This window comes from Varanus komodoensis, unplaced genomic scaffold, assembly GCF_004798865.1.
Source record: "Varanus komodoensis strain SLA01 unplaced genomic scaffold, ASM479886v1 scaffold45, whole genome shotgun sequence".
Classification (NCBI taxonomy): domain Eukaryota; kingdom Metazoa; phylum Chordata; class Lepidosauria; order Squamata; family Varanidae; genus Varanus; species Varanus komodoensis.
The window spans coordinates 5,504,654-5,530,299 of record NW_025336011.1 but is presented as its reverse complement, the minus strand read 5'-3'; the positions used below and the strand labels follow the sequence as shown (position 1 = coordinate 5,530,299).

General features: G+C 44.7%; 1 protein-coding gene and 1 long non-coding RNA gene across 2 annotated transcripts in view; one reads left to right on the top strand and one right to left on the bottom strand.

The window, feature by feature from the left end:
* The window catches only part of PLXDC1 (plexin domain containing 1), a 50,762-nt gene extending 29,083 nt beyond the window's left edge, over nucleotides 1–21,679 (bottom strand). Inside the window, exons 1-2 of the mRNA XM_044444515.1 lie at nucleotides 21,352–21,679; nucleotides 6,765–6,928 (exon numbers count right to left, since the gene is read on the bottom strand). Of these exons, the coding sequence (XP_044300450.1) occupies nucleotides 6,765–6,928; nucleotides 21,352–21,457 (270 nt within the window). The 5' untranslated portion in view covers nucleotides 21,458–21,679. The remainder of the gene's footprint in view (nucleotides 1–6,764; nucleotides 6,929–21,351) is intronic.
* Nucleotides 12,208–15,287, top strand: LOC123030615. The gene is made up of 3 exons (XR_006416130.1): nucleotides 12,208–12,255; nucleotides 14,077–14,183; nucleotides 14,611–15,287. It is a non-coding gene; the product is annotated as an uncharacterized LOC123030615 (long non-coding RNA).
* Nucleotides 21,680–25,646: the final 3,967 nt, after the last annotated feature.

The following is a 25,646-nucleotide window of genomic DNA, read 5'->3' as shown; positions in this document are numbered from 1 at the left end:
CCCAGTGCATTTCATTGTTGAATAGGTGGTCTGAGGGTGTGATTTCTCCAGCCAAAATCTAATAATCTAACCCAGGAGTAGATATCTTGTGGCCTACAGATGTTTTGGCCTACAGATCCATGTTCCATCATTAGCTATGCTTGCTAAAGCTAATAAAAGCTGCCAGTCAAACAACTAGGGGACCACAAGTTGCCCACCCTTATTAAAAACTGCCATGCTGGATTGGGTCAGTGGTCTATTTGGCTCATTATTCCATGACCAAGCAATAGTGGCTCACAGGCCTCAGGAAGTTTAACAAGCGAGGCAAGAAAAACTTGCCTGTCTAGTTGTTCTCCAACATTGGGTAGTCAGAGATAACTTATCTGTAAATATGGAGGCTGCACTTACAACCATGTTGGCCAGTCACCATTGGTACAACTATCCTCTGTATAATCATTTAATCATGGTTAAGAGAAGAGCAATGTCTGGCTTTAACTATCACAACTTCCTGAGGAAGTGAGTTTCCCAGATTAACTGCAAATAACACTAAAATGTTCCACTGTTGTCTGATTGCTTGCTGCTTATATATTCCATGGCTACTGTGGGTGTGTGGCAGGTTCTCTATTCATTCTTTCCCATCTTCTTCTGCACTTCTGTTGTATCTTCCACCTCAGTTGTATTTTTTTCCTACAAGGATTTCATGACTTCAGTTGCACCCTCAGTTATCATCATCATAATGACCCCTTTTGACCACATTACATACAGATCTGATTCCTCCTGGTCCACATGAAGCTTTATTCTGGCCAAATTTGCCTTGGAATGCCACCAAAAAATAATGTGGATATCACAGCAGTTATGCTAATGACAGGGTCTGGACTTCCATAAAGACTCTGGCTGTTTTTTTCAGCAGTTGGAGGGTCAACTTTCTAATTACATCAGGAATTGGTGTTAATTTAGAATTTGTCCTGCCCCCCACCACCCCCAGTGCTACAAGTCAAGACTGTTAACTTGTTCTAGTGATTCCTCTCCCCTTAAAAGGAAAGAAGGGAAGGAAGGAGAAACGGGATTTATCAACAAACCTGGAAGTAAACTGGTTGGGAAAAAGAACAGCCTGAACAATTAATTGCCTTTCTGCAGCCCGGGGATTCTCAATGCTTAATTGCTAGATAAAAAGCTCCGGACCTTATTGTTGACCTGGAAGCCATGCTGAGAAGATTGATGGACTCCAGAGAGCAAATGAGTTGGGCTTCCCTCTTCTTTTCTTCTTCTGTTGTGGCCTGCTTTCAGCTTTCCTAAGAAGTTTACTTGCAGAATTCCAGGTTTTTCCAGCATCCTTCCACTCACCCCAGTCATTAAGGTAGCTGTATAAAGAGCTACCAGCTCTTTACAGTCCTCAGATGCCCAATTAGCATGTTCTGCAGTGAATTTTCTCCCGGGAACTCCCATGGTAGATTTTCTTCCAAACCCTCATCTCCTCTGAACCTCTAGCTAGCCAATAATTTTGGGACTGGCAGGATATTGACACTGACCATATTCCCTGTATCTGAGATGTAACACTGGCTTGAAGCTGGGCATTGCTCTTCCTATCCAACTGCCCACAAAACCTCCAGTAGAGAGCTCTTACTGATGGCTGCCCTCAGTCACTGGAGCAGAAATGTACTCTGCACATGCTTAGGCACTCTCATCTTCAAATTCCTCTTGGAAAAGAAAGAAGATTCTGAGGAAGACCTGGGGAAGCCTCTAGTCGAACAAAGCCTGAGAGTATGTCAGGACAGGATATTAAAATTGAGATTTCCTGAAGGGCTCGTGTGGGGCCCAACATAATTTCTGAGATATCAAAGGTCACTGGTTGGATCGTCATCACCCACGCTGGCCCGGTTTTACTCTTTGCCAATGCACAGCCTGCGAGCTTCCAAATGTGTTCTCAATAAAGTAAGTGTGGGGGAAAATAAACGAAAACAGCAAATGCCGGGGATGGGCGGACTTGGCAGCTTTCACACTTCAGCATGTGCTCCACCATGACCTCATTGCTGGATCATTAGCCTGTCCCAATCCACCACCTTGATTTCGTTACAGCAAAAATTAAGAGGAGAAAAAGAAAACAAGCACAAGGGAGGGGACAAGCAAGTCTGAAGTTCAGCTTTACAGCCTTTTTATGCAATCTTGCTGAAATTTTTCATGGCTTTTTCAATCTGAGGCTGTATGTAATCTGAAACCTAGCACACAGGAAAGATTGCAGGGTGATGTTGCTGGTATGTTGATCAAAAGACAGGAGCTATAAAGAAGAGCCTCGTTTTGTTGGTGTCTTAAGCTTTCAACATCCACAGAGCAGCACTTCATCCAGTTTGATGACACACAAAAGGCTGTACTCCACATGAAGCTGACCCAGCAAAGGACACACTTTTCATCCTGAGCAAACTAATACATTTCGGCTGGGTTCAGATAACACAACAAGACATGCTGGTTTTCTACCATTGTTGATCCATCCTGTTGTCTTAACCTAGTCATGAAATTTTGCTGTGGTAAATTTGGTCTTTAGAAATTGTGATAAGAAACCATATTTATTTACATATTTATGTATTTATTAGATTTCTACCCCTCCCATTAGCCAGAATGGTCCTCTGGGCAGTTTAAAAAAATACAGTAACAACATACACAGTAAAACAGTGATATTAAATCTAACAAGCATACGTACAACAGTAAAATAACAAATGCAGTAAAAACCTCATAATAAAACTCCACAGCAGCCACAATTCAATTAAATCAAGGGCACAGTTTGTTCTATGGTTTCTCTGTACCATCGTAGCTTGTCATGCTGTCTAACCCAGGATTGTGTTTCCCACAGTCCTGATACACAACCACCACAGAGCCCTCTGGAACGAGAGGTCACTTCAGGAGCTGTTCCAGCCCTCCAGCCACTATGAGTAGACCAATGGGGATGAGGCAGGTGACATAAGCAGGAAGTGGTGCATCTTGGGATTGAATTTCAGGCACAGTGGCTGATGAGATACATGCCAACAGTGGGAGTATTGAGCAGGGAGGATGGAAATTACAGCAAATTAGAACCACTGTCAGGGAGATCATGGTAACAAACTATGGACCATCGTAGCCACACAGGTTGCTTGTCGTGTTGTGTAAACATAACCATTACTTGTACATCCATGAACACACCTACCATCTCAAGTCTACCTGTTCCTTTGTATGGAATCCCATCTAAGATGTGATATCAATGATGGGAGTGGGAGTCACACAGGAGATGGATGGGCTTTGCAAAATGGTTCAACATTCACTTCACTCCTGGGGCACCATGGAAATGACAATCCAAAAATCCAAGACAGATCTTACCGAAGACCAAGTTTCCACTTTGCTATAGTAGCATTACCAGAACAAAATTTGTTGGTATGTTGGTGGAATGTGGATCCCGGTATCCACACTGCAGTGATTTTTTTGGTTTATTTTCTATTTATTTGCAGGTTTTGATATGATACACCTTTTTGCATTGCCTTTCATTAAAATAATACTAAATGATAAATGAAAGACATGTGAATTGTATATGGGGAGTATAGCTAGCCCAGATCAGTGAGGATGGACAACGAAGAGATAGGAAAAAACACAAAAGCGCATGGAAGGGCAGGGAATAGGAGATTTGCAAGTGTGGTCCGACAGCCAAATTTAGTACTAAATGGCCCCAGTTTTCCACAAGGGAGCTATAATCAGAGCCACACCAATGCTACACCCATGAGCATATAAAATTACCCCCACCCTCTGCAGTACATACATCTTCCTCCCTTTTTTCCTCACTCTGTGCAGACACCCATCATCTCTTCAGACAAAACCACTGACTGCTGAATTCTGGAAGGCAGTCTTGCTCCAGAAGGTTTTACTCATGTGGAAGATGCCTCCCCTGCTGTCAGCAAAAGGTCTCCTGGGCTATCTTCACGACTGCCTCCAGCATTCTCTCCTTTCACTCTTCTCACTTCCAAACTGAGTAGGGACAGTGTATTTTGTTTATTATAAAGAATAATGCTTTCATTCAAGAGTCTAACTATGGGGATGAGGTACCCAGGAATGCTACAGAATCTATTCCTAGCACTTTTTAAGGAAAAAACGAATGCAGACATCTTATCAGAGAAGGCTTAAAGTGCAGGATATGTACAAAACTCTGTTAAGTACAGTATTCTGCTTTGGAGCAGTGTCTCCAAAGACCTCTTCAACTTTCTTACATGGTTGAGCCTTTATCAGCAATTTGAACTGCTCAGTTTGAGAATCACTTTAACCTCCATGCTATGAATGGGCATGTGCAAATGCTGATCAGACCACTGCTAAAGGCACAGGTGCAGATAAACAGAACAGAAAGAAGCATATAATTTAAAAAGGCACAGCTGCAGAGGCCGGAGGAAAAGTTGGCAATTCCTTCTCCACTCTACAGATGCATGCTGCGCTACATGTGTATCTCAGTGTATAGATTTCTCACACAGAGCCCAAATTCTTTTCTGCCTCCCCACATCAGCAGCTAATAATGCATTGAAAAGGAGAGAGTGGCCACGAGCAGGCTTCTGAATCCTGCACCACCTGTCCACAGCTGGAAGGTACAAAACCTTGCTGCTGGCACTCCACTGACGAAGTGTGCAAGGCATTTTTCCTCTCTATTGATTTTAATTCATTAAAATTCACTCCCCCCTTTCATCCAGGCGCAGCTCACGCTTGGATTACCAAGCACATAGACAATGTGCCATTGATCTGCACCAGTCACAGAATTCTCCGTCTACAATCAAACACCTCTTACGGTCTACTCCCCACACGTTCCAGGAAGCATCAAAGAGGTGTAGCAGCCTGCCTGCAAAAAGCCATGCCCTTTCCCAGATATGACCTTGTCCTTCTTCGTTACAGGAGCCTCTTTTTAATTTGTGCTGTGTCCATAACCCCTGCACCGCATTTACCATAGCACCTGCCCAATGGGAATTATATGTAGTTGGCATTATTTTCACCGAGTGGGTGAATTTAAAACCCAAATTGCAATTCCGGCTGAGGAAGGTCATTTGTACTGGAACACAAGCAAAGACCTGTGCCAAGTTACACAAGACAGGAGAGCAGCCTGATTTAATCTCTCCCTCTCCCTCACACACACACAATTTCTTTTTAAATACATTTTAAATTTTAGTTTGATCTTTAAAATTAAATTTTCCAGAGAAAAGAAAAGGAATCTACTAAGCAACCATGGTTTGTCAACATTTCCTCTTCCATATATTAGCAAAAATGGGTTACCAATCACTACAATGCCTTGATTATTCAAATTTTTTTAAATCCATGCCCATTTTTGTTCAAATGAGACCTCTCCCCCATCTAGCTCTGATAATCCTGGTTAATATATTTAAAATGGCATAATCCCATAATCCCATTCCATTCTCCACTTTCCAGAATTTGATATGATTTCCAATACTTTGTATATGCTACTCTAGCTCCAACAATCACATGATAATGGATTGTTTCCTTAACTTTCTTTATCAAACCTTTAAAGTTCCTTAACTTAAAAAAAAAAACCCTTTAACATCAAAAGGTAATTTACCCCTAAGAATCTTTCCTTTTTTTCAATCTTTTGCACCCATTGGCTTTACAGTAAAAGGGCAAATGGCCCCTTCAGGAGGGGGTCCTTTGCATCAAGAAAATGCCATTGTGAGAAGGGGTTCAATTCATGTGTGTCAACAGTATTTACCCTGCTTCTCAACATAAGCTTTCTCTGGTAGTAAAAATCCAAGAGTGCTCCTAGCAGCCCTACATAATAGGTTTGGCAAAGGGATGGTTACTGGCCTAAGGTCAAGCAGTGAGCTTCATGGCGGAGCAGGGATTTGAATCCAGACTTGTCTGATCCAAGCCTAACACGCTATATCCCACTGGTCACTTCCGGAAGTGCCACAGTCCCAATTAAATTACCTCCTGCCATGTGGCTGTTTGTTTGTTTTCAGTGTCACAGAGCCCTCCAAGATCTAGTCTACGTTGCCCTTTAGGAATGGAAGGTCAGAGGCCTGAGCCAAATACCTATGAAATGAAATGTGGCAAGATGCTTGATCTCTATGCAACTTTATTCTGTAAGCTTATGAGAAGAAGTTTGGCATTCTTGACAAAGAAATAAAACTGTGCTTGTGCTACACACCGGAGGAAATAAAGGAAAAGTTCAGGAACAATCAGTGGTGAAGTGAGGTAATTTTAGACCCTAAACTTTGGATGCCTGCTGAAGCGGAGGAAGGCTTACAACTCTGCCCCCCCCCCCGCCCCCTTGCTCATTCTGCCAAATCGACTGTGAGCTTCTGCCCCAAAGTCTTACCCTGACCTATCAATGCAAACTGTGCTATGCATGGCAAGATGTGCAAAGGCTTGCATGACCTGACCTCTCCTCCATTCATTGGTCCAATCTGCTTTTAAAGTCATCTAAACTGGTGGCCAAACAACATCTTGTGGAAGTGAATGGGCACAGTTTAACAATGCACTTGGGAAAAAGTTTCTTGTTTTATCTGTCCTGGATCTCTCACTTTCAGGCTTCGAGGGATAACAGCTGCTGTGGCATTGACTCTATTTCCTTACTACTGTGCACTTTCAAGAAAGAGAAAATGGAGAAATGGGGGGAGGGCAGTTAGAACAGGCCTGGCAGGGGGGCTGCTAGTAACCACTGTCTGTCCAACATAATCTTCATGTGACTTTAAAAGGAAAATAACCCTTACTTGAGTCAGGAAGCCTTCTGTCCAAACAAAACATTTAGGGGGTGTTAGATGTTACTTCTGGAAACTCACCACAATCTGTGTTTCATTATCTGTCAAAGTATCAATAGCCAAGCTTTTTCCAATGAGGTCCTGGCTAATCCGGGTCCCTTTGTCTTCTAGTGAGGTTTCTCGTGCATTTCGCTTCCAGGATTGAGGTTCTGCCCCTACCACTGATGCATGTTCCTTGGTCCAACCTGTCAGAAGAGAATACGTTTATTTCCTTAGTTCAGGAGGGCCATTTAAGGCGATCTTACATGACTCCATTTGTTCATTTTATATATTTATATATGTATGTATGTATTTAATTAATTTTTATCCCACCACCCCAGGTGGCTAACAACAAAATCCAGATTTTAAAAATCTTAATTGAGATGTCTCCATAGCAAGATGTATTCATACCCACTGAGAGCCAGCACGGCAGCTGAAATTCAGCAGCAAAGGCACAGTTTTTTGCTGGCAAGAGGCAGCATGGCCTGCTCCAGTTGCTGGGGGTGTATGTTGCCCATCTGTATGTTGCTGTAGGACACAGAAATGTTTACACTAGAGTTCAGCTTTTTCCTTCTTTTCCCACTTTCTGGAAAAGGTAAGATCGGAAATGGTACGCATTGGGAAAATGACAGACAGGGCATCAGCAAAGAAGAGAACACCTGCTAATGTATAAGTATAGATGCAAATCTAGAAATAATTAGTATGATAAAAAAGAAATACAATACACCTTGACATAATGGAAAAGGCTGTGATCAGGTGACACCTGTCCCTCGCTCAGCTTGCTGTCCAGGAGCTAACTGTTGAAAAGGCCATTTCAAGGCCCGGCCATTCTTTCTGATGGTTCTGTGTCTCTAAACCGGACTTGGTTTGGACAGTTCTTCAGAAAGGGAACCTTTAAACAAAGGACTGTCCAAACAAAGGACTGTCCCATGGTAGTCCTTTGTGTGTCAGACTAGCACCAGGGACCATTTCAAATCTCCATTCATTCATGAAGCACACTGGTGACCTTAGACCAGTCACACTCTCTTAGCCTGGCCTGCATCACAGAGTGGATGGGATAATAAAAAGAAGAGATCTGATATCGACAACCCTAAGCTCTTTGGGGAAAGGATGTTTTTGTTTGTTTTCAAAGTTATAAATAAATTCTTGCGAGCTCACTTCAAACTTCACGTGCACATCAGTTGTTTCATCTTTGTGCCAGAGGGATTCCTGTGGTACTTTGATTTGAATCAGGAAGTTTACTTGCCTTGCCCAAAATTCAACCTTCCCTCCCTAGCGGAACTTGAACCAATGCCATATAACCACTACATGGTTATTCTGGGCTTCCTCTCCAGAACCACTGGTGCTTCTAACAGAAGGACAGCCATGGTGCTTGCACACACATTCACACACATATAATTCATCCTCCTTCCCCATTTAGCCTGTGGCTTGCAGGAGTGGCCTGGAAATCGGTTGTTTTCCACTGATGAAGTTCAGCAAACTCTAGTGCAGTATCAGTGATGGAAATGAGCTTTGGACACTTTTCTGTGTTTTGTGAGGGGAAAACAAACACAATGAAAAAGAGTGGATTAAAGTGGGCTTAATGGTTTTAAAAAGCACAAGATGCCTGAACTGTGGCCGGATTTTACAAGGCCAGTAAATGTGGAAAAGACCCCAGAGTTCCCCAACATTGAGTTTCACAGAGGTCTTACTGAGCCGCAGGTTTTCAAAGCAAAATGTGAACAAATATATTTTCATGTATATATGACGTTCTATTGTTCAGCTCAATGTTATCTCTGTGAAACTGAAAGCAAAGAAGTACACGAATTTAAACAGGGATTATGGTAATTGGATTACAAGTTGCCAGGCCTGGTGTAGCATCATGTGATGCATGCAGCTCCCCTGGCTCACACACACACACAACTGTAAAAATAATTCTAAACAGATTCTGGTAAATCAAATAATATTTCACATATTTAGAACATTTGATTCGTCTCATTTTCTATTTATTGTTTACATTTGCATCCTGCCATGCTCCAGGGAAACAGAAGCACATTTTCGGTTGTGCATACACCTGCAGGTCCACCCAGATGGGCACCATCTTATTCCCGGCCTCTGCCCTCAACAATGCTTGGCATTAAGGAAGGCTAGGAAGCATCAACTGCCTGAAGGTTACTCACTAAGATCCACAGCTGAGCAGAGATCTGAACCCAAATATCTCCAGTCTTTGCCTAAAAGTGTCATCCCATGCTTGTTTAGACAGCAAAAAAAAAAAAAACAAAACAAAAAACCCCACACACCCTACAACTCTTAGCATGCTCTCAGCATAGGATTGGACCTTAAAACACTCTAACCTGTATACCACATATGTTGCAATTTTTGACAATATTTGATCATCTTAAAGAGGTAGATAAAGGTGGACACTGAGCTTTTAATAGGACTGGGTTAACCAGTATATGAAACACAGCACAGAAAGCGTGAGGTGCTGTAGTCTAGCAGGCCAAAGTCTGCCTGACTGGCTCCCAGGTTGGCATGGCCTAGTTCCCCTGCTGGCCCCGCCTCTTTGCCCAAAACTGTGGATTGGCAGAACCCCAGCTTTTGCATCCTTTCCCACCCCACTATGCTACAGGGGAGAAATACTTCTCCTAAGTGCTTGTGACTGGCAGGAAGAACGTCAAGCTTATATAAAAATTTTGATCCTACCCTTCGAATGAGTCATCTTGGTCCAGTCCTGGTCTGGGTTAAAGATAAAGAACCATGAGAAGGGAGAGCAGCCAAGGGCCTTGAAGTTGGTAATCAACAGTTTGCATCTGGACTGCAAGCTGAGCAGGCAACCAAATGCACCACATGACCAGCGTCTTCTCCGCTATGGTGAATGTATTGCATTTCAGTTATGTTATATTCGTTGTTTCATGACGTGCATCTAGACCTATAGACTAGCACACGCAAAGTGCTCAAGCAGCACATTGGAGGGGCTGAGAGTAGGGGGGGAAATTTAATAAATTCCTTTTTAAAGAATTGCCACACATGTGCTTCTTTAAATGTGCACAGCTCCACAAGTGCAGCAGTTAGAAGCCTCAGACAGGGCAAGTGGGGGGGGGGGGGTGTTTACACCCTTTCACGGCAAGACCCTCCTGGGTTTTTTGCATTATGCTGCCCTAAGGGTGAGCTTACATTACCAGTTGTTTCTAAGACTCTGTGTGCTCAGGAACATGGAAAAGTGGAAGCCAATCCCTTTCAAATGGAACCAGCATTTTGAGAGCCAGCTGTCAAAACTCCAGTTCCCTTTAAAAGGGGTTTCTTGACAGAGAGCGATGCATTCATGCTTGCCCAGCCTAGAGAAAAAGAAAAGCGCTTTAAAAGGAGTGAGAGTTTTGACAGCTAGCTTTCAGAACTGACGGCTCCTCTTCAAAGGAGGTGGCTTGCACTTTTCCAGAGGGAAGAAAGAGCCCACTGGGAACCTTTTGGGGTCAATGTCCAGGTTTGGTACCTGCCTTACTCTAACAGTTCATACCTCCTCGGATATTGACCCTGCCAAGCCTTCCAATGGCCACACTCACAGAACTGTGCATCTATAGTTGCCAAAGCATTACTCATGATATGCCCTATCCTCCCTCAGGGAGTCTCATTGTGGGTTGTTTGTGCAACAATCCACCCACCATGGCTTACTGTAGGCAAATACACCCTTGTTTTTCAGTTTCCTGCTCACCATTGCCTGTAGCTGTATACTGCATGGACTGTTCTCAGTAAGCTTCATTTATTATACTTGTTGCTGTCAGCATTGCATCCTCTCCTCTTTATGGTTTGCTTCAGGGTAGTTGCAATTCATATGTGAAAAAGAGGAAGTGTTGGTCTATCATTCTTGCCATCTTTTGAGGCCCCTTAAGTTGACAGGGACTCCCTTGGCAGTCCGGGAAGGCAGGTGCACCTGCACGGCAAGGGATAGTTCAGTTTGCTCCACAGGAGAAGGGAGATTCCTCTCAGATTCTGTTTTCTGCAGCAACTTCCCATTCAAAAAATGCATGAGGCTGGGGCTAGTGCCAAGGGTAGGCATGGCTGGGCACATGCTGTGGGCCCACACATCACCAGAAGCCTCCTGACAAGAGCCGACTGGAGGAGCTCCTCCTCCTCCTCATGGTTGCAGGTTGCTTCCTCATCTGCATCCTGCTCTGGTCAGGCAGTGATGATACGGAAGAACAGCAGATTCCACTGCTTGTTGAGTTGCTGACTCTCTGCCTGTCAAGCAGGCGAGGAGCAGCAACGAATAGGAGCAGTGGGAGCTGGCAGGAATGCTGGTGAGAAGGTGGCCTCCCTTAGGAAGGGGCCCTTTGAGGATGCCTTGCCCAAGGGCCCTTGAAAACCTGGAGGCAGGATCACAGAAGGTTCAATAGGACCCCCATATCTGCTGTCTTAGGAGGGCCCACTGCACAGTATTTAGTGTTTGCTACTAGCCGAGGTTTCAGGCCTCAGCCGGGGGTCTTGGAATCTATCCCTTACAGACATGGGGGTCCTACCGTAATTGCATTTTTATTACAATTAATTGCCTGCATCTTGCAGGAGGTTGGGAAACACTGAGAATGACAGTAATTTCTTTTATTCACAGTTACAGGACAGCAATGGGTTGGAGGCAGTCACTTTTCTCCCACAGTGTCTAGTTAAGGTCTTAGTTGTCCTCCCTTGCGTGGACTATGCAAGCAGAGACGGCCATTTGGCTTAGGCAACCTCTAAGGTTTGGCTGCTTTCCCTGCCATTTCCTGGCGTGAAACTATTAAGCTGAGACACTTTATGAAACAGGCAACAAGCACTAAAAGGGCTGCGAGACTCCTTCCTGCTGGCCACGCATTGCTGACTTTTCCTGTTTACACAGTTTTCCAGCAGAGATTGGCTAGAAGGCAAAGAATCTGGGCTGGTTTGGGATGTTTTAAAGTGGCTTTGGGTATGCAAATTGCATTTGCTCTAGAAAATGTTGATTGTATATTTAAGGATGTTCATGCCATGCTGATGTGCAGACAGTCAGGGGTATTAAAACTGTCTGAGTCCTAAAGCCACACATACATACTGATTGGAAATGTGAAAATGAGAGCCCTGCATATTTCTCCCTCAAACACACACACACAGAAAGCAAGTATACCCCTAAATGATTGAGCTGTAGTCCAAAGGAGTTACTCTATTTTCTGATATAAACCCTGAAACTTGGTCCATGCATAGCTGAAATCAACCAGAAAGTAAGAAGGTCTGAAGGGGAAAACTTTAGTTATTTCTTACATCTCTCCCTCAAAATAGTGAATGCTAAAATGGTTAAAGCTGCCCCCATACTAGCTAAGAAGGTGAAATTGGATATAAACATAGCCTAAAGTATCCTGACTCTTAAAACAGATTAAAAAGGTGATATGTGTACATTTCTCCTTAAACCAGGGGACGCAGAATTCCTTCATCCAAATGGCCAAAGTATTTCCAGAAAGCTCAAATGTGGCAAATACATGCATCAAGACACACTGTTTATTAGAAAAATCTGAAAAGAAGACATTTGTTCATCTGTGTCCCAATATGGGAGGTATGAAGCATTTACCATAAAATAAATACTTACATTATCAGTCATAAATCTGCATTTGGTAAACATAGAGTCAGGGCCATCTGAGTTCTAGCAAAGTCTGAATAGGACACATTTAGTTTTCAGAAACAAACTGAAATGTAAACAAAACCTCCCTAAGGCTGGAAATTGGGCTCCCTGCATTAGAGTCATTGCTCTTTCACACTCTTGGATGAGCCCCATGGGAGATTTCCAAAATCAGTTAGCAGAATCTTACATGTAGGCTTGCAGAATCACTCGAAGCCTCCACAGATGAACTACGGGGATGTCTTGAACATTCGCAAACCATCTAACTTCTGAAAGGAATATTCCATCAATGGAATTTTAAGAGAACATTGCAGTTCCTGTCAAGGATGTGAACACTTAGATTGGTTGTGAGGAAACTTCAGAGTTAGTCAGGAGGACATACCATTGGAAACCTCGCTAAATGTGATGGTAGACCAAGAAGATGGTATATCAGCTTGGAGCAGGCCAAAATAACGCTAAGTCAGCATGGGTGCCAGTTTTCCCAGGGCTATCCAGATTCATGGCCAGGGTGGCCATGTGAACTGCTTTACAGTGTACAGTCCTTTATTTGAAGGGCTGCCGAAGGAAAGTCTTCTGCATGGAAGAATCCTCTATTAGAATGATCCTGTTGAAATCTGGTTTAAAGATAAAGAACCAAAAGAACTCCTGTCCACCCACAGTTAGCACCTGAGCAGCAGGCTGAGCACACAGACAGAGAAGTCACCTGATTAGTTGTCCATGCTATGGTGCAATTTTGGTGTACCGTAATTTTTAGTGTATGGTGTACTGTGATTTTTCTTTTAATGATACTAATTATTTCTGACCTTATATATATATGCACATAAGTTAGCATGTGCACACTTCAGGCAAGCTGGCGCCCCCTTCTCCTGGTGGTGAGTTTCCTCCTTTTGGAGATTCTTAAGAGGCTGCCCCCGGCCTCTGCTTGGCCAAATGAGAACAGAATGCTGCACTAGATAGACCTCTGTTCTGATCCAGCGTGTTTGCTGCTGCTCTGATCCAGCGTGTTTCTTCTTTCAGTCTTACTCATGCAAACTGACATGTGAATCAACCACATAAATAAATGTCAAAGAAATTGCCTTCATAAACAGCTGTGTCTTGAACCCAGAAGATCTGTTTCTCTGACAACCATCCCACGGGACAGAATTTTACGCTTCTACTAGTTAAATGTGTGAAAAAGTTAACCCTGCATGAGTCTTTCAGAGCGATGAGGGGACCTTCCCTAAGCTGTTCCAGTTTCTTCTGGAAGCCACCATCCTGGTGCCCTCCATATGTTTTGGACTACAATCCCATCATCCCCAGCATGGATGATCTATGACCCTGCTGTCTGGAGATGATCAGCATTGTACAAGAAACCTGCTTAAAGCCCAGACCAGTCCATACAGTGGGTTGTATCCAATGTTGGTTCTAACTTAATCCTATCAATTTCAATGGGTCTATTCTAAGAAGGACTAAGAATGACTACAACCCAGTAAGTTCATGTTTAGGGCACCACAGACAAATTATCAGATGGACTTATCATCACCACTTTCTATTATAATTCCTTTGACCACTGTACATATCTGCTCACTTCCATCCAGTTTGGATTATCACTTTTTAGTTTGCATTTTATTTCTAATATTTTAAGAAAAATAATTTCCCCTCATTTTTACTGGCACTAGTATTGGATTTTATTAAACAGAAGGCTATTAATGAAAATACTTAGCATTGTATGGCATATTTAAATGTTTAAAGTGCTTTATATGCATTTTTTGTTTGCAGACCTTATAACAACCTTCTAAGCTAAGCCAATATTATTATACCCCTACTGCAGAATGGATGGACGGGACTGAGGCTTACTATTGGCTCCTAGGAAACTCATGGCAAAGGTAAGAATTAGGATGATCAGATATACAATTTGACAGAGCACAATCCTTTATTTGAAGGATTGCCTTAAGACTGTCTTCTATTTGGACTTGGATGGGTTTCCAAATCAAGTTCAATTTAAAGATGAAAATCTATAAGATGAGAATGCTGTAGGAGCCTTGAAGGTGCCCATCAACAGTTTGCTCCTGGACATCTGTATTCTACATTAAATGGATGCAATTTCGAGGCAAATCTGCATCCTCTTTTTGTTAGTGATGATTTCCCTCTTTTTGATTGATGAATAAGTGGCTGAGGACTTCCTGATCCATACATCATTCCCTTAGCAGCTACACTAAACTAAACACTATTGCTTGAGTTACAGATGCCAGATTGTAAAGTTCAGTGTTGTTTTGATTTGGATTTTACATATTTCTTCCTCTTTTGTAACAGCTAATGCTCAAAACAATCAAAACTGAGCCAAATTACTCATTTCCAGTTATCTCCAAGAGTACATTGCATTGTCTATAGCCAAGTGCTACAAGACGATTGCATTTGTACCAGTTCTTTTGGGAATTCACAACTCAATAATTTACATGGCATACTTAAAACTTCAGCTTAGTCCAGTCATTAATGGAGTGAAGAAACTGCTTGATGAAGGTGTACCTTAGCAACTAAAGGACAACCTGGAGGAGAAAGTGACCCAGCTCTGCTTGCCACCCAAAACGGAACCATTGCAGCTCAAGGCACATGTTATTTCAACAGGACATCTTTCTGTGCCACACTGAAGGCAACAAAGCGCACAGGACAGGAAAGGAATGCCTAGGGAGTCCAGGAGAAAAGTTGGAAGCTGCTCACTCCTTTCCAGCACACACCACCTGGAGCAGTTATTCCACTCTGCCTATTTGTTTACTATGTGATCTCATCCGCCAGTCCTAGTAAGCAGTCTTGCAGCTCCATTCGCTACCAACGGAAGTATCTGGACCGTTTTCAAGGGTAGCCCCACAGAGAGTGCATTACAACAGTCCAGTCAGGTAATCACCCCAGCATGGATAACAGGAGGGACAGTCCTGCTACTGTCATGGAGAGCTCCCGGGTAAAACTGGGCCAATGTATCCTTCAGGGTGGCCCCTGCCATTATTTATTTATTATATTTATATCCTGCCTTTTTCCTGCAAGAAGCCCAAGGCAGCTTACACGAGCCTCCTCTTCATTTTATCCTCACAACAACCCTGTGAGGTAGGTTAGAATGAGAGACAATGACTGGCCCAAAACCACCCAGTGAGTTTTGTGGCCAAACAGGGATGAGAGCCTGGCTCTCCAGTCCAGCACTCTAACCACTATACCACACGGGTTCTATGCCACATTTTATGCAAAATACAGCAAGGTAAGCTGTAGGCCATGGAGCTTGCCCTGTATCACCTACGCTTATCTGCTGCATTAGGTGCAGCGGAGGATTTTTCCCCATCTTTTGTGTTGAGCTAAGATTCAACTGCTAGTGCAGTGGGCTTTTCTACGTGTGGAGGGAAGCATCATATTCTTTGAAATTTTTTACATGGGGCATTTATTCTGTGCTCTTAATTCCGTACTCACCACAGTTTGAGTTCTTTAAATGACATTGTGATTCTTCAATTTCAGTCCTGTTTTTTTAAAGCACTTTCCTCCCTCCCTCCCTCCCTCTGTGTGTTAAAGTGGGGAGAAAGGGGCATTATTGCAGAAAGCAAAAGCATTTTCCTACTTGTGTAATTCTGATATTCTGCTATAGCACAGCGTCGCCTAGAGGTTATATAGTGGAAAAACAGGGAAGGAATCTTTATCTAGATTCAGTGATTAACAGCCCTATGTAGAAAAGTTCCAACAAAATACCCTGGGCCAGGCCTAATGTCATCAATTATCTGTAGTCCAAGAGCAGATAATGATTGCAGTAGTAAAGATGTCACTCTCACTAGCAAGTGCTGCTGCTGTGCCCACCATTTTAATCCCCCACAACAGAGGCATCCCTCCAGAGCGACACCGCAGTAAGAACCCTGAGTTCTCGTGGGGGACTCAAACCACAAGAGTAGTTCTGGAAAGCCTCAAGCAAGGAAACCGGCGGCAGCACTGAAAAGCCCAAGCAAGGAAATCTAAGTTCTAAGTTCTCCAGCTAAGTTCTCCAGCTGGTGTTTCAGAATGCTCACGTGGCTTTCCAAAATTTTCAAAATCCCAACAAGGAAGGGGGGAAAGAACTGCTTCTTTTCCAGGGAAACAAAAAGGGTTGTGAAAGGGCAGTTGAGGTTCTGGAACAGCACTAGCATTGGGAAGCAAAGGCACTGCTGGGGCTGGAGCCCAGGGCTGAAGTGCAGGAGCCCAGAGACCGGGGGTCCTCAGGAACCAAAGCAAGCCAGTCCAGCACTTTCACCTGGCCTGGGACCTTCCCAACTGATGCCCATCACCTCAGAATCTTCCATTCTATTTATGAAAAAGCAAAGAGTTAAACAGCTAGCTGGACATGTATATGGGTAGAAATGCTAATTTAATTTTTTTCTACTTGCAATATGTAATGTTCTTTTGCACAATGCAGTGTTGTTTATTCCCAAGTTTTGCATCATAGTGGCAGGAACAAACTTCACTTTATTCCCACAGTTATGATGTGCTGCTGTTTAAGCAGGTTTAAAATGTGAAACGTCACATCCTCACTTCATTATTTATTTATTTATTTATTTAAACCAAGGGATGGCAAACAAGTTTTTGTTTTTGTTACTCATGTACTTCACAATGGAAGTAATGCAAATGGCTGCCTGAAGTCCAGGGAATAAAATTGCCCAGATGCACCACTGCCCATGAGACCAGCATTATGATCAGTTACAAAAAAGCAGGGGAAAGAGAATGCAGAGTGGCGGGTCATCTGGAGGACTCAGCGCCCCCAGCAAATGCCTCCATGTGCTGACTGTGGATGGTGCTGGGGCAAATAAAAGTAAAACTTGAAAGCCTTCCCTTCAATTCCTTGCTCAAGCAAGGAAGATCCACCAGTTAATCACTCTTGTGGTTTAGCAGATGGCCTCATTGCTCCTGTTCTAAAAAAAAGTTTTGGAGCTCTGGATTGTGTAAGCTGCTCAGAGAACTTCAGATGTGGGGTGGAAGAGAAATGAAAACGAGGAGGAGGAGGAAGACGACAATGGTAACAACAACCCTGCATTCATCCTCCATTAGACCATTCTATTTAGGATACAATAAAAGCCATGATGCTGCTGCATAAAACCAAGGGCCCATCTAGTCTAGAGACTGGTTTCCAACTGTGGCCACCCAGATGTTTCTGGAAAGTCACAACCTGGATGTGACAGTAACTCCCCCCTTCACTGTTTGTCCTCATCTCCACCGCTAGCAAGTGGTATTCAGAGGAGTACCATTTCTGAACCTTGTGGTTCCATCAGCTGTGGTGGCCGTCCCTTTTTTAATTACAAAACTAGTCAAACATAAGAAATGCAGAGGAGGGCAAACACTTGTTCATGGTAAGGGCTAGACCTGCTGGGCCTAAGTCACAGGAGGCTAGCTTTTGATCAAACATCCACAGACACGACTTAATGGTAAAAACAAGGAGCTAGAGGGGTGAGGCGGGTTCTCCTGCCCTGGGCGTCTTCATTTGGGGCTGGACAGCAGGGCTGGCATAAAGCTGGGGCCTGATCAGGCACCTGCCAGGGACCCGAAGCCCTTCAGGGGCCCATGGACAAGAGCCCCTCCGGGCTGGTTCCTCCCCTTCACCACTGCAACCTGCTCGCTCCTCTGCCTCTTGCCCCGGCCTTCCACAAAGGTGGTCAGCAGCGGGAGTGGCCACACCCTGCCTGCTCAAGGGCTGCTCACCTGGCAAGCAGGCAAATGCTAACCACTTTGAGGGCAAGGAAGAGGAGCCAAAGGAGTTGCTGACAATGGCAGGCAGTGAGGGAGGAGGTCCACTGAGGTGTCTTGCCCACGGCCCCTCAAATATGTGGAGCCAGCACTGTTGGGCAGGCATCTGTTGGAGATGCTCTTGATGTGGACTTCCTGCGTGGAGCGAGGGGTTGGACTGGATGACCTACAAAGCCCCTTTGTGCTCCATGATTCTGTGATGATCCATTGATACACCTGTTAGCTTGAAAACCAGGTTATAGTCATCTAAGCCCATAGCTGGGTCAGTCATCTTGTAGCTGTGAATGTACAGTTACCATGGGCATGACATAGACATACACTCATTGTTAGGTTTGTGTCTGGTTGGCTACCTGATTTAATTAATTAATTAATTAATTCATTCATACTTAGATGTCTTAGGACGGTTTACAACAAATTAATTCTAAAAATAGAAATAAAAATTATCAGTTTCCCAGCATCCAATGTTAAAATATAAACCCACTAACTAAAACAAGCTAAAAATTAAAATACTGGGAGAATAAAAAGGTTTTTGCCTGATGCCGAAAGGAAAGAAGCGTTGGTGCCAGGCGAATCTCTCTGGGGAGCGCGTTCCACAATTGGGGCGCTACCGCTGAGAAGGCCCTCTTCTGGGTAGTCACCCTCTTGATCTCTTTCAAGGACGGCTCCCAGAGGAGGGCCTCTGACTTAGATCTCAAGGGGTGGGAGGGCACATAGGGGAGAAGGCGCTCCTTCACATATCCAGGACCCAAGCCATTTAGGGCCTTATAGGTCATCACCAGCACCTTGAATTGGGTCTGCACTTCAATCGGTAGGCAGTGTAGATGACAGAGGACCAGCATTATATATGAACACCTGCCAGTCCCCATTAATATCCTGGCAGCTCTGTTCTGAACCAACTGAAGTATCCGGACCATCTCCAAGGACAGCCCCACGTAGAGCACGTTACAATAATCCAGTCAGGAAGTTACCATAGCGTGGGTCACTGTTTCAAGGCATCGCTCATCCAGGTAAGGGTGCAGTTGGTAGACCAGCCAGCTGGAGAAAGGCACTCCTTGCCACTGCTGCCACCTGGGATTCCAGGGACACCTCCGGGTCGAGGAGCACTCCCAAACTGTGCACCCTGTCCTGTAGTGGGAGTGCAAACATGTCCAGAACAGGGCAGATGTCACTCACCTGTAGGGCAGATCCGCCTACCAACAGGACCTTTGTCTCATCTGGATTGAACCTCAATTTATTGGACCTCATCCAACCCATTACCCCAACCAGGCACCAGTTAAGGATGGCCACTGCCTCACCTAGACTAGATGTAAAAGAGAGGTAGAGCTGGGTGTCATCAGCATACTGGTGACTCCACAGCCCAAACCTCCGGATGACTTCTCCCATGGGTTTCATGTAGATGTTAAAAAGCATGGGGGATTAAATGGAACCCTACGGAACTCCATGGCAAAGTTGCCATGGCACAGAGCTGCAATCCCCCAGCACCACCTTCTGGAATTGGCCAGGCAGGTAGGAGTGGAACCACTGCAAAGCAGTGCCTCTAACTCCTAACCCGGCCAGCCTATCCAGAAGGACGCCATGGTCGATGACATCGAAAGCCAATGAAAGGTCCAGGAGAACCAACAGGGATGCACTCCTCCTGTCCCTCTCCCTGCACAGGTCATCCTACAGGGCGACCAAGGCAGTTTCTGTTCCATAGCCAGGCCTGAAGCCAGATTGAAATGGGTCAAGATGGTCCATTTCTTCCAAGAGTGCCTGGAGTTGTCTGGCCACCACCTGCTCGAGCACCTTGCCCAAGAACAGGATATTAACCACTGGTCTATAATCAGCAGCTATCTCTGGGTCCAGGGACACTCTCTTCAGGACAGACCTGCTCACTGCCTCCTTCAAAGGGGCAGGGACCGGGACCTGGCCCTTCCTCAGAGAAGCATTGAGAACCTCCCAGACCCAAGTACATATCAGGTCCTTGGCTCCGATGAGCAGCCACGAGGGGCAAGCATCAAGTAAACAATACAACCAATAAAAACAGAGCCCTATTGCAAAATGCCCCTGGCTCTGTAAATTCACAAAAATAAATAGAATAAAATTATTAACCAGCTCGTCCCACCCCACCAGTAGAGCCCAGCCAAGTCCCTAGCCCAGTCCAACCCTGACCGACCCCGAACAGCCCCAAATGGTGGTGCCCTTTGATGTCTGCTTGGTGCCTTATTAAAAACAAGAGCAGCAGCAGCAGCAAGCCATTCAGTGTCTAGGTTCTGAACAATTGTTCCAGAGAAGATACGTTTAGAATATGAGAAGCCTGTAGCCAAGCAGTAAGAAGCAAAAGATGCAGAACCAATCAGTTTCCCCAGAGCTTGATCCAGATGAAGAGGAGACTGTATCTGAACACAAAACATTGTGCGAGCTTTCACAGTAGCAAATCAACTCAAGGTCTACCCTCACTGCTGGATGTGTGTTCAACAGGATGGGTCACATGGCAAAGTCAGCACAAGCGAACTTCTGCAGCGGAGGTTTACATGGTCTTCTGAATACTTTGACACACATCTGCTGTGCCTCATGAGCAGAAGGGGAGGAATCTTGCTAAAATTGGTCAAACTCTGCAAGTCAGGAACTGGTCTCATGTCCACCAAGCTATTTCAGAATGGCCACAAGCACACAGGTGCACAGGTGCACACAGCATCACTCTCAGCTACATGCGCAAATAGATATTTCTTTAGAGTCAGATATCTAGCATAGCCATGGGCAAGTGCACCTCTCCCGGACACACTAGCACAGGCACAGACAAGCACTTACACACAGCCATTTGCATGCATTCACAAGGCACAACATTGGAATGCCCTCTGTGCATTTATGCATGAGTGAAAGGCGTTAATATGCAAGCATCAGTACTTTTCATATGCATTCTGCCTTTCTGGCATGCACTTCACTGTGCCTTTCCGAGCCAGCCCGTGTCCAATTCATTCGCATCACGCAATTTTGTTTATATATATGTTTGTATGTTTACATGGAAAAGGATATGCTTTTCCAAGCCCACCCAGCATGCTTATATCCATGTTAGCACATCGGTTTGTAGCTGCACCTCAAGTCCACAGGCTGATCACACTGGACCCCTCTTTGTACTTCAGAGACACACCTGTCCATGCACCTTACATACATTCCTTTCACAGTCGCCTCCCACTCATGTTTGCACCTCCAATACCCTGATTTGCCCCCAGCACCGCAAACATTCGTGTGCGCCTTTCTGTCGGACTCATCCAGCTCTTGCTTTGCGCACTCACATCACACGAGGTGGGTACTGAAAGGTGCCAGTGTTACCTGCTTGGTGTTGCTCCTTTGCTGAACCCACAGCCTCTTCCTGCAGTAGGCAGAGCAGGACGAGGACTCCCCACGAAATCTTCAGCGATTCTGGGTGCAACCCCATCCCTCTGAAGCACCACCTTTCCTTGGCACTAACTTTCCACGCAGTTTCACCCCACAGCAGCTCCTGGAGTCCCTTCTCAGTAGTTGCCACCGGTCTGTTGGCAAGGGGTGAGTGAATCCCGTAAGATTCCAAGCCTCTGGAAGAAATTGACTGGCAGAAAATTCAGCATTTGGGGCTGCTGCTGCTGCTGCTGCAGCTGCAGCAGGCGACTGTCAAAGCTCAGCTGAACAGGGTTTGGATGGCGGGGGGGTGAGAGAGAGAGAAGCAGGCAGGCAGGCAGGCAGGGTGGGCAGGAGAGAAAGGAGGTGAAGCGCCTGCCCTCTGGTGGCCACTTGGGGGCACACGCCAGTGGACAGCAAACGGGCAACTTGTTCGAGGAGGCCTGAGCGTGCAAAAAAGCAAAAGGGGAAAGAAGCGTTCAGGCATTTTCACACGTGAGGCTTGCAAATCAATCTGTGCTGAAGCAAGCCTGTAATGTAAATGCAAAATCGGGGTGGGCTGGAACGTGCAGCCAGCTTCGGCCCCACAGGGAACGGATGTCCCAGGAGACACACGTAGGGAAAAGCCGCGCCTCAGTGGTAAGGCGTGCGCCTCACATGGAAAGGTCCCAGCTTCAGTCCCTGATGGCTGGCTGGAAAAACTCGCTCAGACCACCCAGGGGAAAGGCAGCCCAACAAACGGTATTTGTGTGGTGTGGACCGAGCACCCTAAGAAAGGCTGAGCCTGGAGCTGACGCATGACAATGTGGGACAAAAGCTTACGCTTTAAAACACGAGAAAGGGATTCTCTAGAGGAGGAACAGCTGGGTGCAAAAGAGCAGGTCTGGCCCAAAAGGTTTTTACTGTCTGCGCCGCAAGACAAAGGGGCTGTACAAAGACCGGCTGGGCAAGGCAAGAGAGTCTTACTTTAAGACTGACAACAGGGCAGCATACTCTGGTTGAACTGAAGGAAGCAGGCCAGCTTAGCAGCGGGACAAGCAACCTTTTTTGGCCTGTAGGTACTTTGGCAATTTGAGAAACTCTCCTGGGCACCACAAGATGGGAGGCACAGCAAACTGTACCTCATGCAGCCTGCAGACAAACTTTGCATAGGAACGCTTGCAAATCTTTCCTAATGCATGTGTTCTCTTGCGTTATCTACCTGCTTCCTGAAAATTGAGAGGGGATCCACACAAATTCATATTCCGCCCTTTTGACAGTTCCCCTTGTGCAATGCAAAGCACTGAGAACCTAACCATGCTTTTGATAGTTTGAATGGATGGCAAACAGATGACCTCCCAATATGGACATCTGATGTGCCTTTGTTGATGCTTATGTATAATCGGTATGTTCAAATCTCCCTCTGTGTGGGTGTAATTGTTTTTTAATGTTTTTTCTTACAATAAAAATATATTGTGAAAAAATACACTGTCTCTCACTATTTCCTGAACAAAAGCCCAAAGGACTGATAGCAGAATCTTATTTCAACATGGGCAACAGAACTGCACCCTCCACTTTAACCTGAGGAAAGCAGGTTAGCTTAGGGCAGGGGCAGGTGCACTTTGGGGGCCGGTGGACACAATTTCGGAAGCCATCCTGAGCACCACCACAAGATGGAGGCACAGAAAGCGACAATTAATCGCTTAAGACTGAAGACAAGAAAAGGCGGAGGTCTAAGTCCAAAGCACACTAAACAACTCCTTTGAACGTGGTTTTCCCTACCAGCAAAACTTATTTCACAGTGATCCCAGCTGATGGTAAGAAAATGTGTCTTTTTGTAAAAGTGGGAGGCAGAAAGCATGTTAGCTGCAGGGCAGTGGCACCCACAAATGCTATGCTGTGATTTAGGGGGCTGCAGATAACTGCCCACCAACACCTTGCAGCTGTTCACTGCCATTCAGCACCTCATTCCTCCTACCAGAAGAACCCATTAAAATCAAGTGTTTTAAAACTGGATTTCTATTGTCTGCAAGACTTTTGCACTGACGGTGACTCTGACTAGATCCCTACTTTTTTCCCTTCTAAAGTTTCACTTCTTTGAACTATTTGCTATTTCTGGCCAGGGTGCTGCGAATCTACATTTATCCTGTCCTGATTTTCTGTTGTGATGGCAATGGAGCGGGGTGGGGGTGGCAGTTGTGTTTATGTTTCCAGAGGCCTGCAGAAAAATGGATATACCTAGGTTGAATTTAAGCCTTATTATATTAACATCTGGCAAGCAAAATGTAACAGATAAACTGCATTTTCATACATGGAAAATCTGTCTGTTGGATTCCTGCCTGTTAAGCAATCATCAAAAGGACAGAAATCTTGTCATAAAAATCTATTGCATATGCCGTCTCTAGACAGAGCAAAAGAATAAGGGAATGAGAAAGAAAAGGACATATATCTTTGTAGTTAAGTCAGGGATGCACATTTTTTTCAGACCAAGGGCTGAGTTTAATTCTGGAGAATTCTCAGGGGCTGCATTCCAGTTGTGGAAAGGGCCAAATACACCACCATCCTGTGCTAAAAGCTCCTATTGCCAAACCACTAATTCTTTTTAAAAGAGGCATTTCAACTTTGTAGAATAGGAAAAAAAACTGCACAAAACCTAGGAAAGCAACAAAAAAGTGATGGGGAAAAAGGAGAGAAGTGCACGGCCTCTTGGAGAGCCCTGAAACTGGATTTTGGTTAGGGGGTTAATTCAGCTCCTCTTAGCCACTCCCTGCATTATTTTTGTAGGGGTACATCTGATAAAAGACCAGGAGACCCAGCAGAAGAATGTATCAATCCTGGAGGCTGATCATTTCTTTAGTGTTTTGGGGCTCAGACCTGACATTTCCTTGTACTTAATTTATGCAGTAAACAATTTGCCCTTTATGATTAGCCACACTTTCCACAACAGCCACTTTGTGGTGGAGCCAATAGCCACTTCTTACTAGCCAAATGTGTCCATTAAGGTGCCACAGCACGCTTGGCTGCTCCTGCTGCAACAGAAAAATGCTGCGTTGTTTCTATGGATGCAGAAGTATCTTGTACACCGGTCGGTATCCTCCTGAAATGCAATTGGTCATGGTGCATGATTTTTTTTGGCGAGTTAACATTACAAAGAAGAGGACCACAAATGAATTTGAGGAGGGAGTTGCGAGAGAGGGATTACCACAGCTAATTCTAAAATTGCGTAACAGCTAGAGCACAACTGCTTTTTGTGAAGCTGCATCCCTTTGTCTTCCAATCCTGAATGTGTAGGACAGACTGCAATTTGTGATGCTTTGATAAATGTGCACAGGTGTTCTGCACATCAGTGGAAGAAAATGGCACAGATTCTATACACACACACAGCCAAATGAGGCAAATGGCAGAAGCTACCTTAGGTCACCTGGCAGCTCCTCTCCAGCAAAGGGTCTTTCACAGCCCTTGCTCCTTGATGCTTTGTAGCTAGAGATGCCAGAAATGGAACGAGGGCCTCTTTCATTTGTGTCCCTCCATTTATAGCAGCAAAAAAGACTGTACCATTTCAGACCGCAGGTGAAGTATCATATTTACATGGACACTCGGCAGATTGAAAACTAGCCCAGCAGAGGGCAGCCTAGGTTAAAAAAAAACCCCACCCTGTCTCTGATGGGTTAAGAGAACATTAAAAAGGGCAATTTCCATCTTCTGTGTTACTCTCCATTGTACGACTCCCCGATTCTTTTAGTAGCATGGTTTTTGCAGGAAATACAAATGCACTTAACTATGCTTGAACTGGCCTTCTCCAACTTGATGCCTGCAGATTTATTGACTATTCCTAGGCAGCATGGCTGGGAATGATGGAATTGGTTATCTAGTCCTGCTGGGAAGGCTAAGCAATACTGAAAGTAAGTCCTGGAGGCAAATCATGGCACTACTTAAACTCTGATAGGAGGTCTTAGCCTCTGCTCTCCTCTTTTGTAAGGTCTCCAGGTCAGCAAAGATCCTTCAGCTAGTGGGGCATCATTATGCCTAGAACCTCTTGCAAACTCTTAAGTTATTTCCTAGTTATAGTACAGAAGCTATAGTTGCAAAAGGAATGAGAAACCAGTTTTAGGTGCTAATATTGACTTTGTCACATGTTGTTACATATAGTTCAAAATAACCTGCCAAATATTTGTGTATCCGTGTCCCAGAGAAAACTAGTTCAGCAGTCCTGTTTTGTTAAGTTTTAGCAGGTTGCTACCTTTTGCCAGAGCTCGAGTTTCTTCTATCTT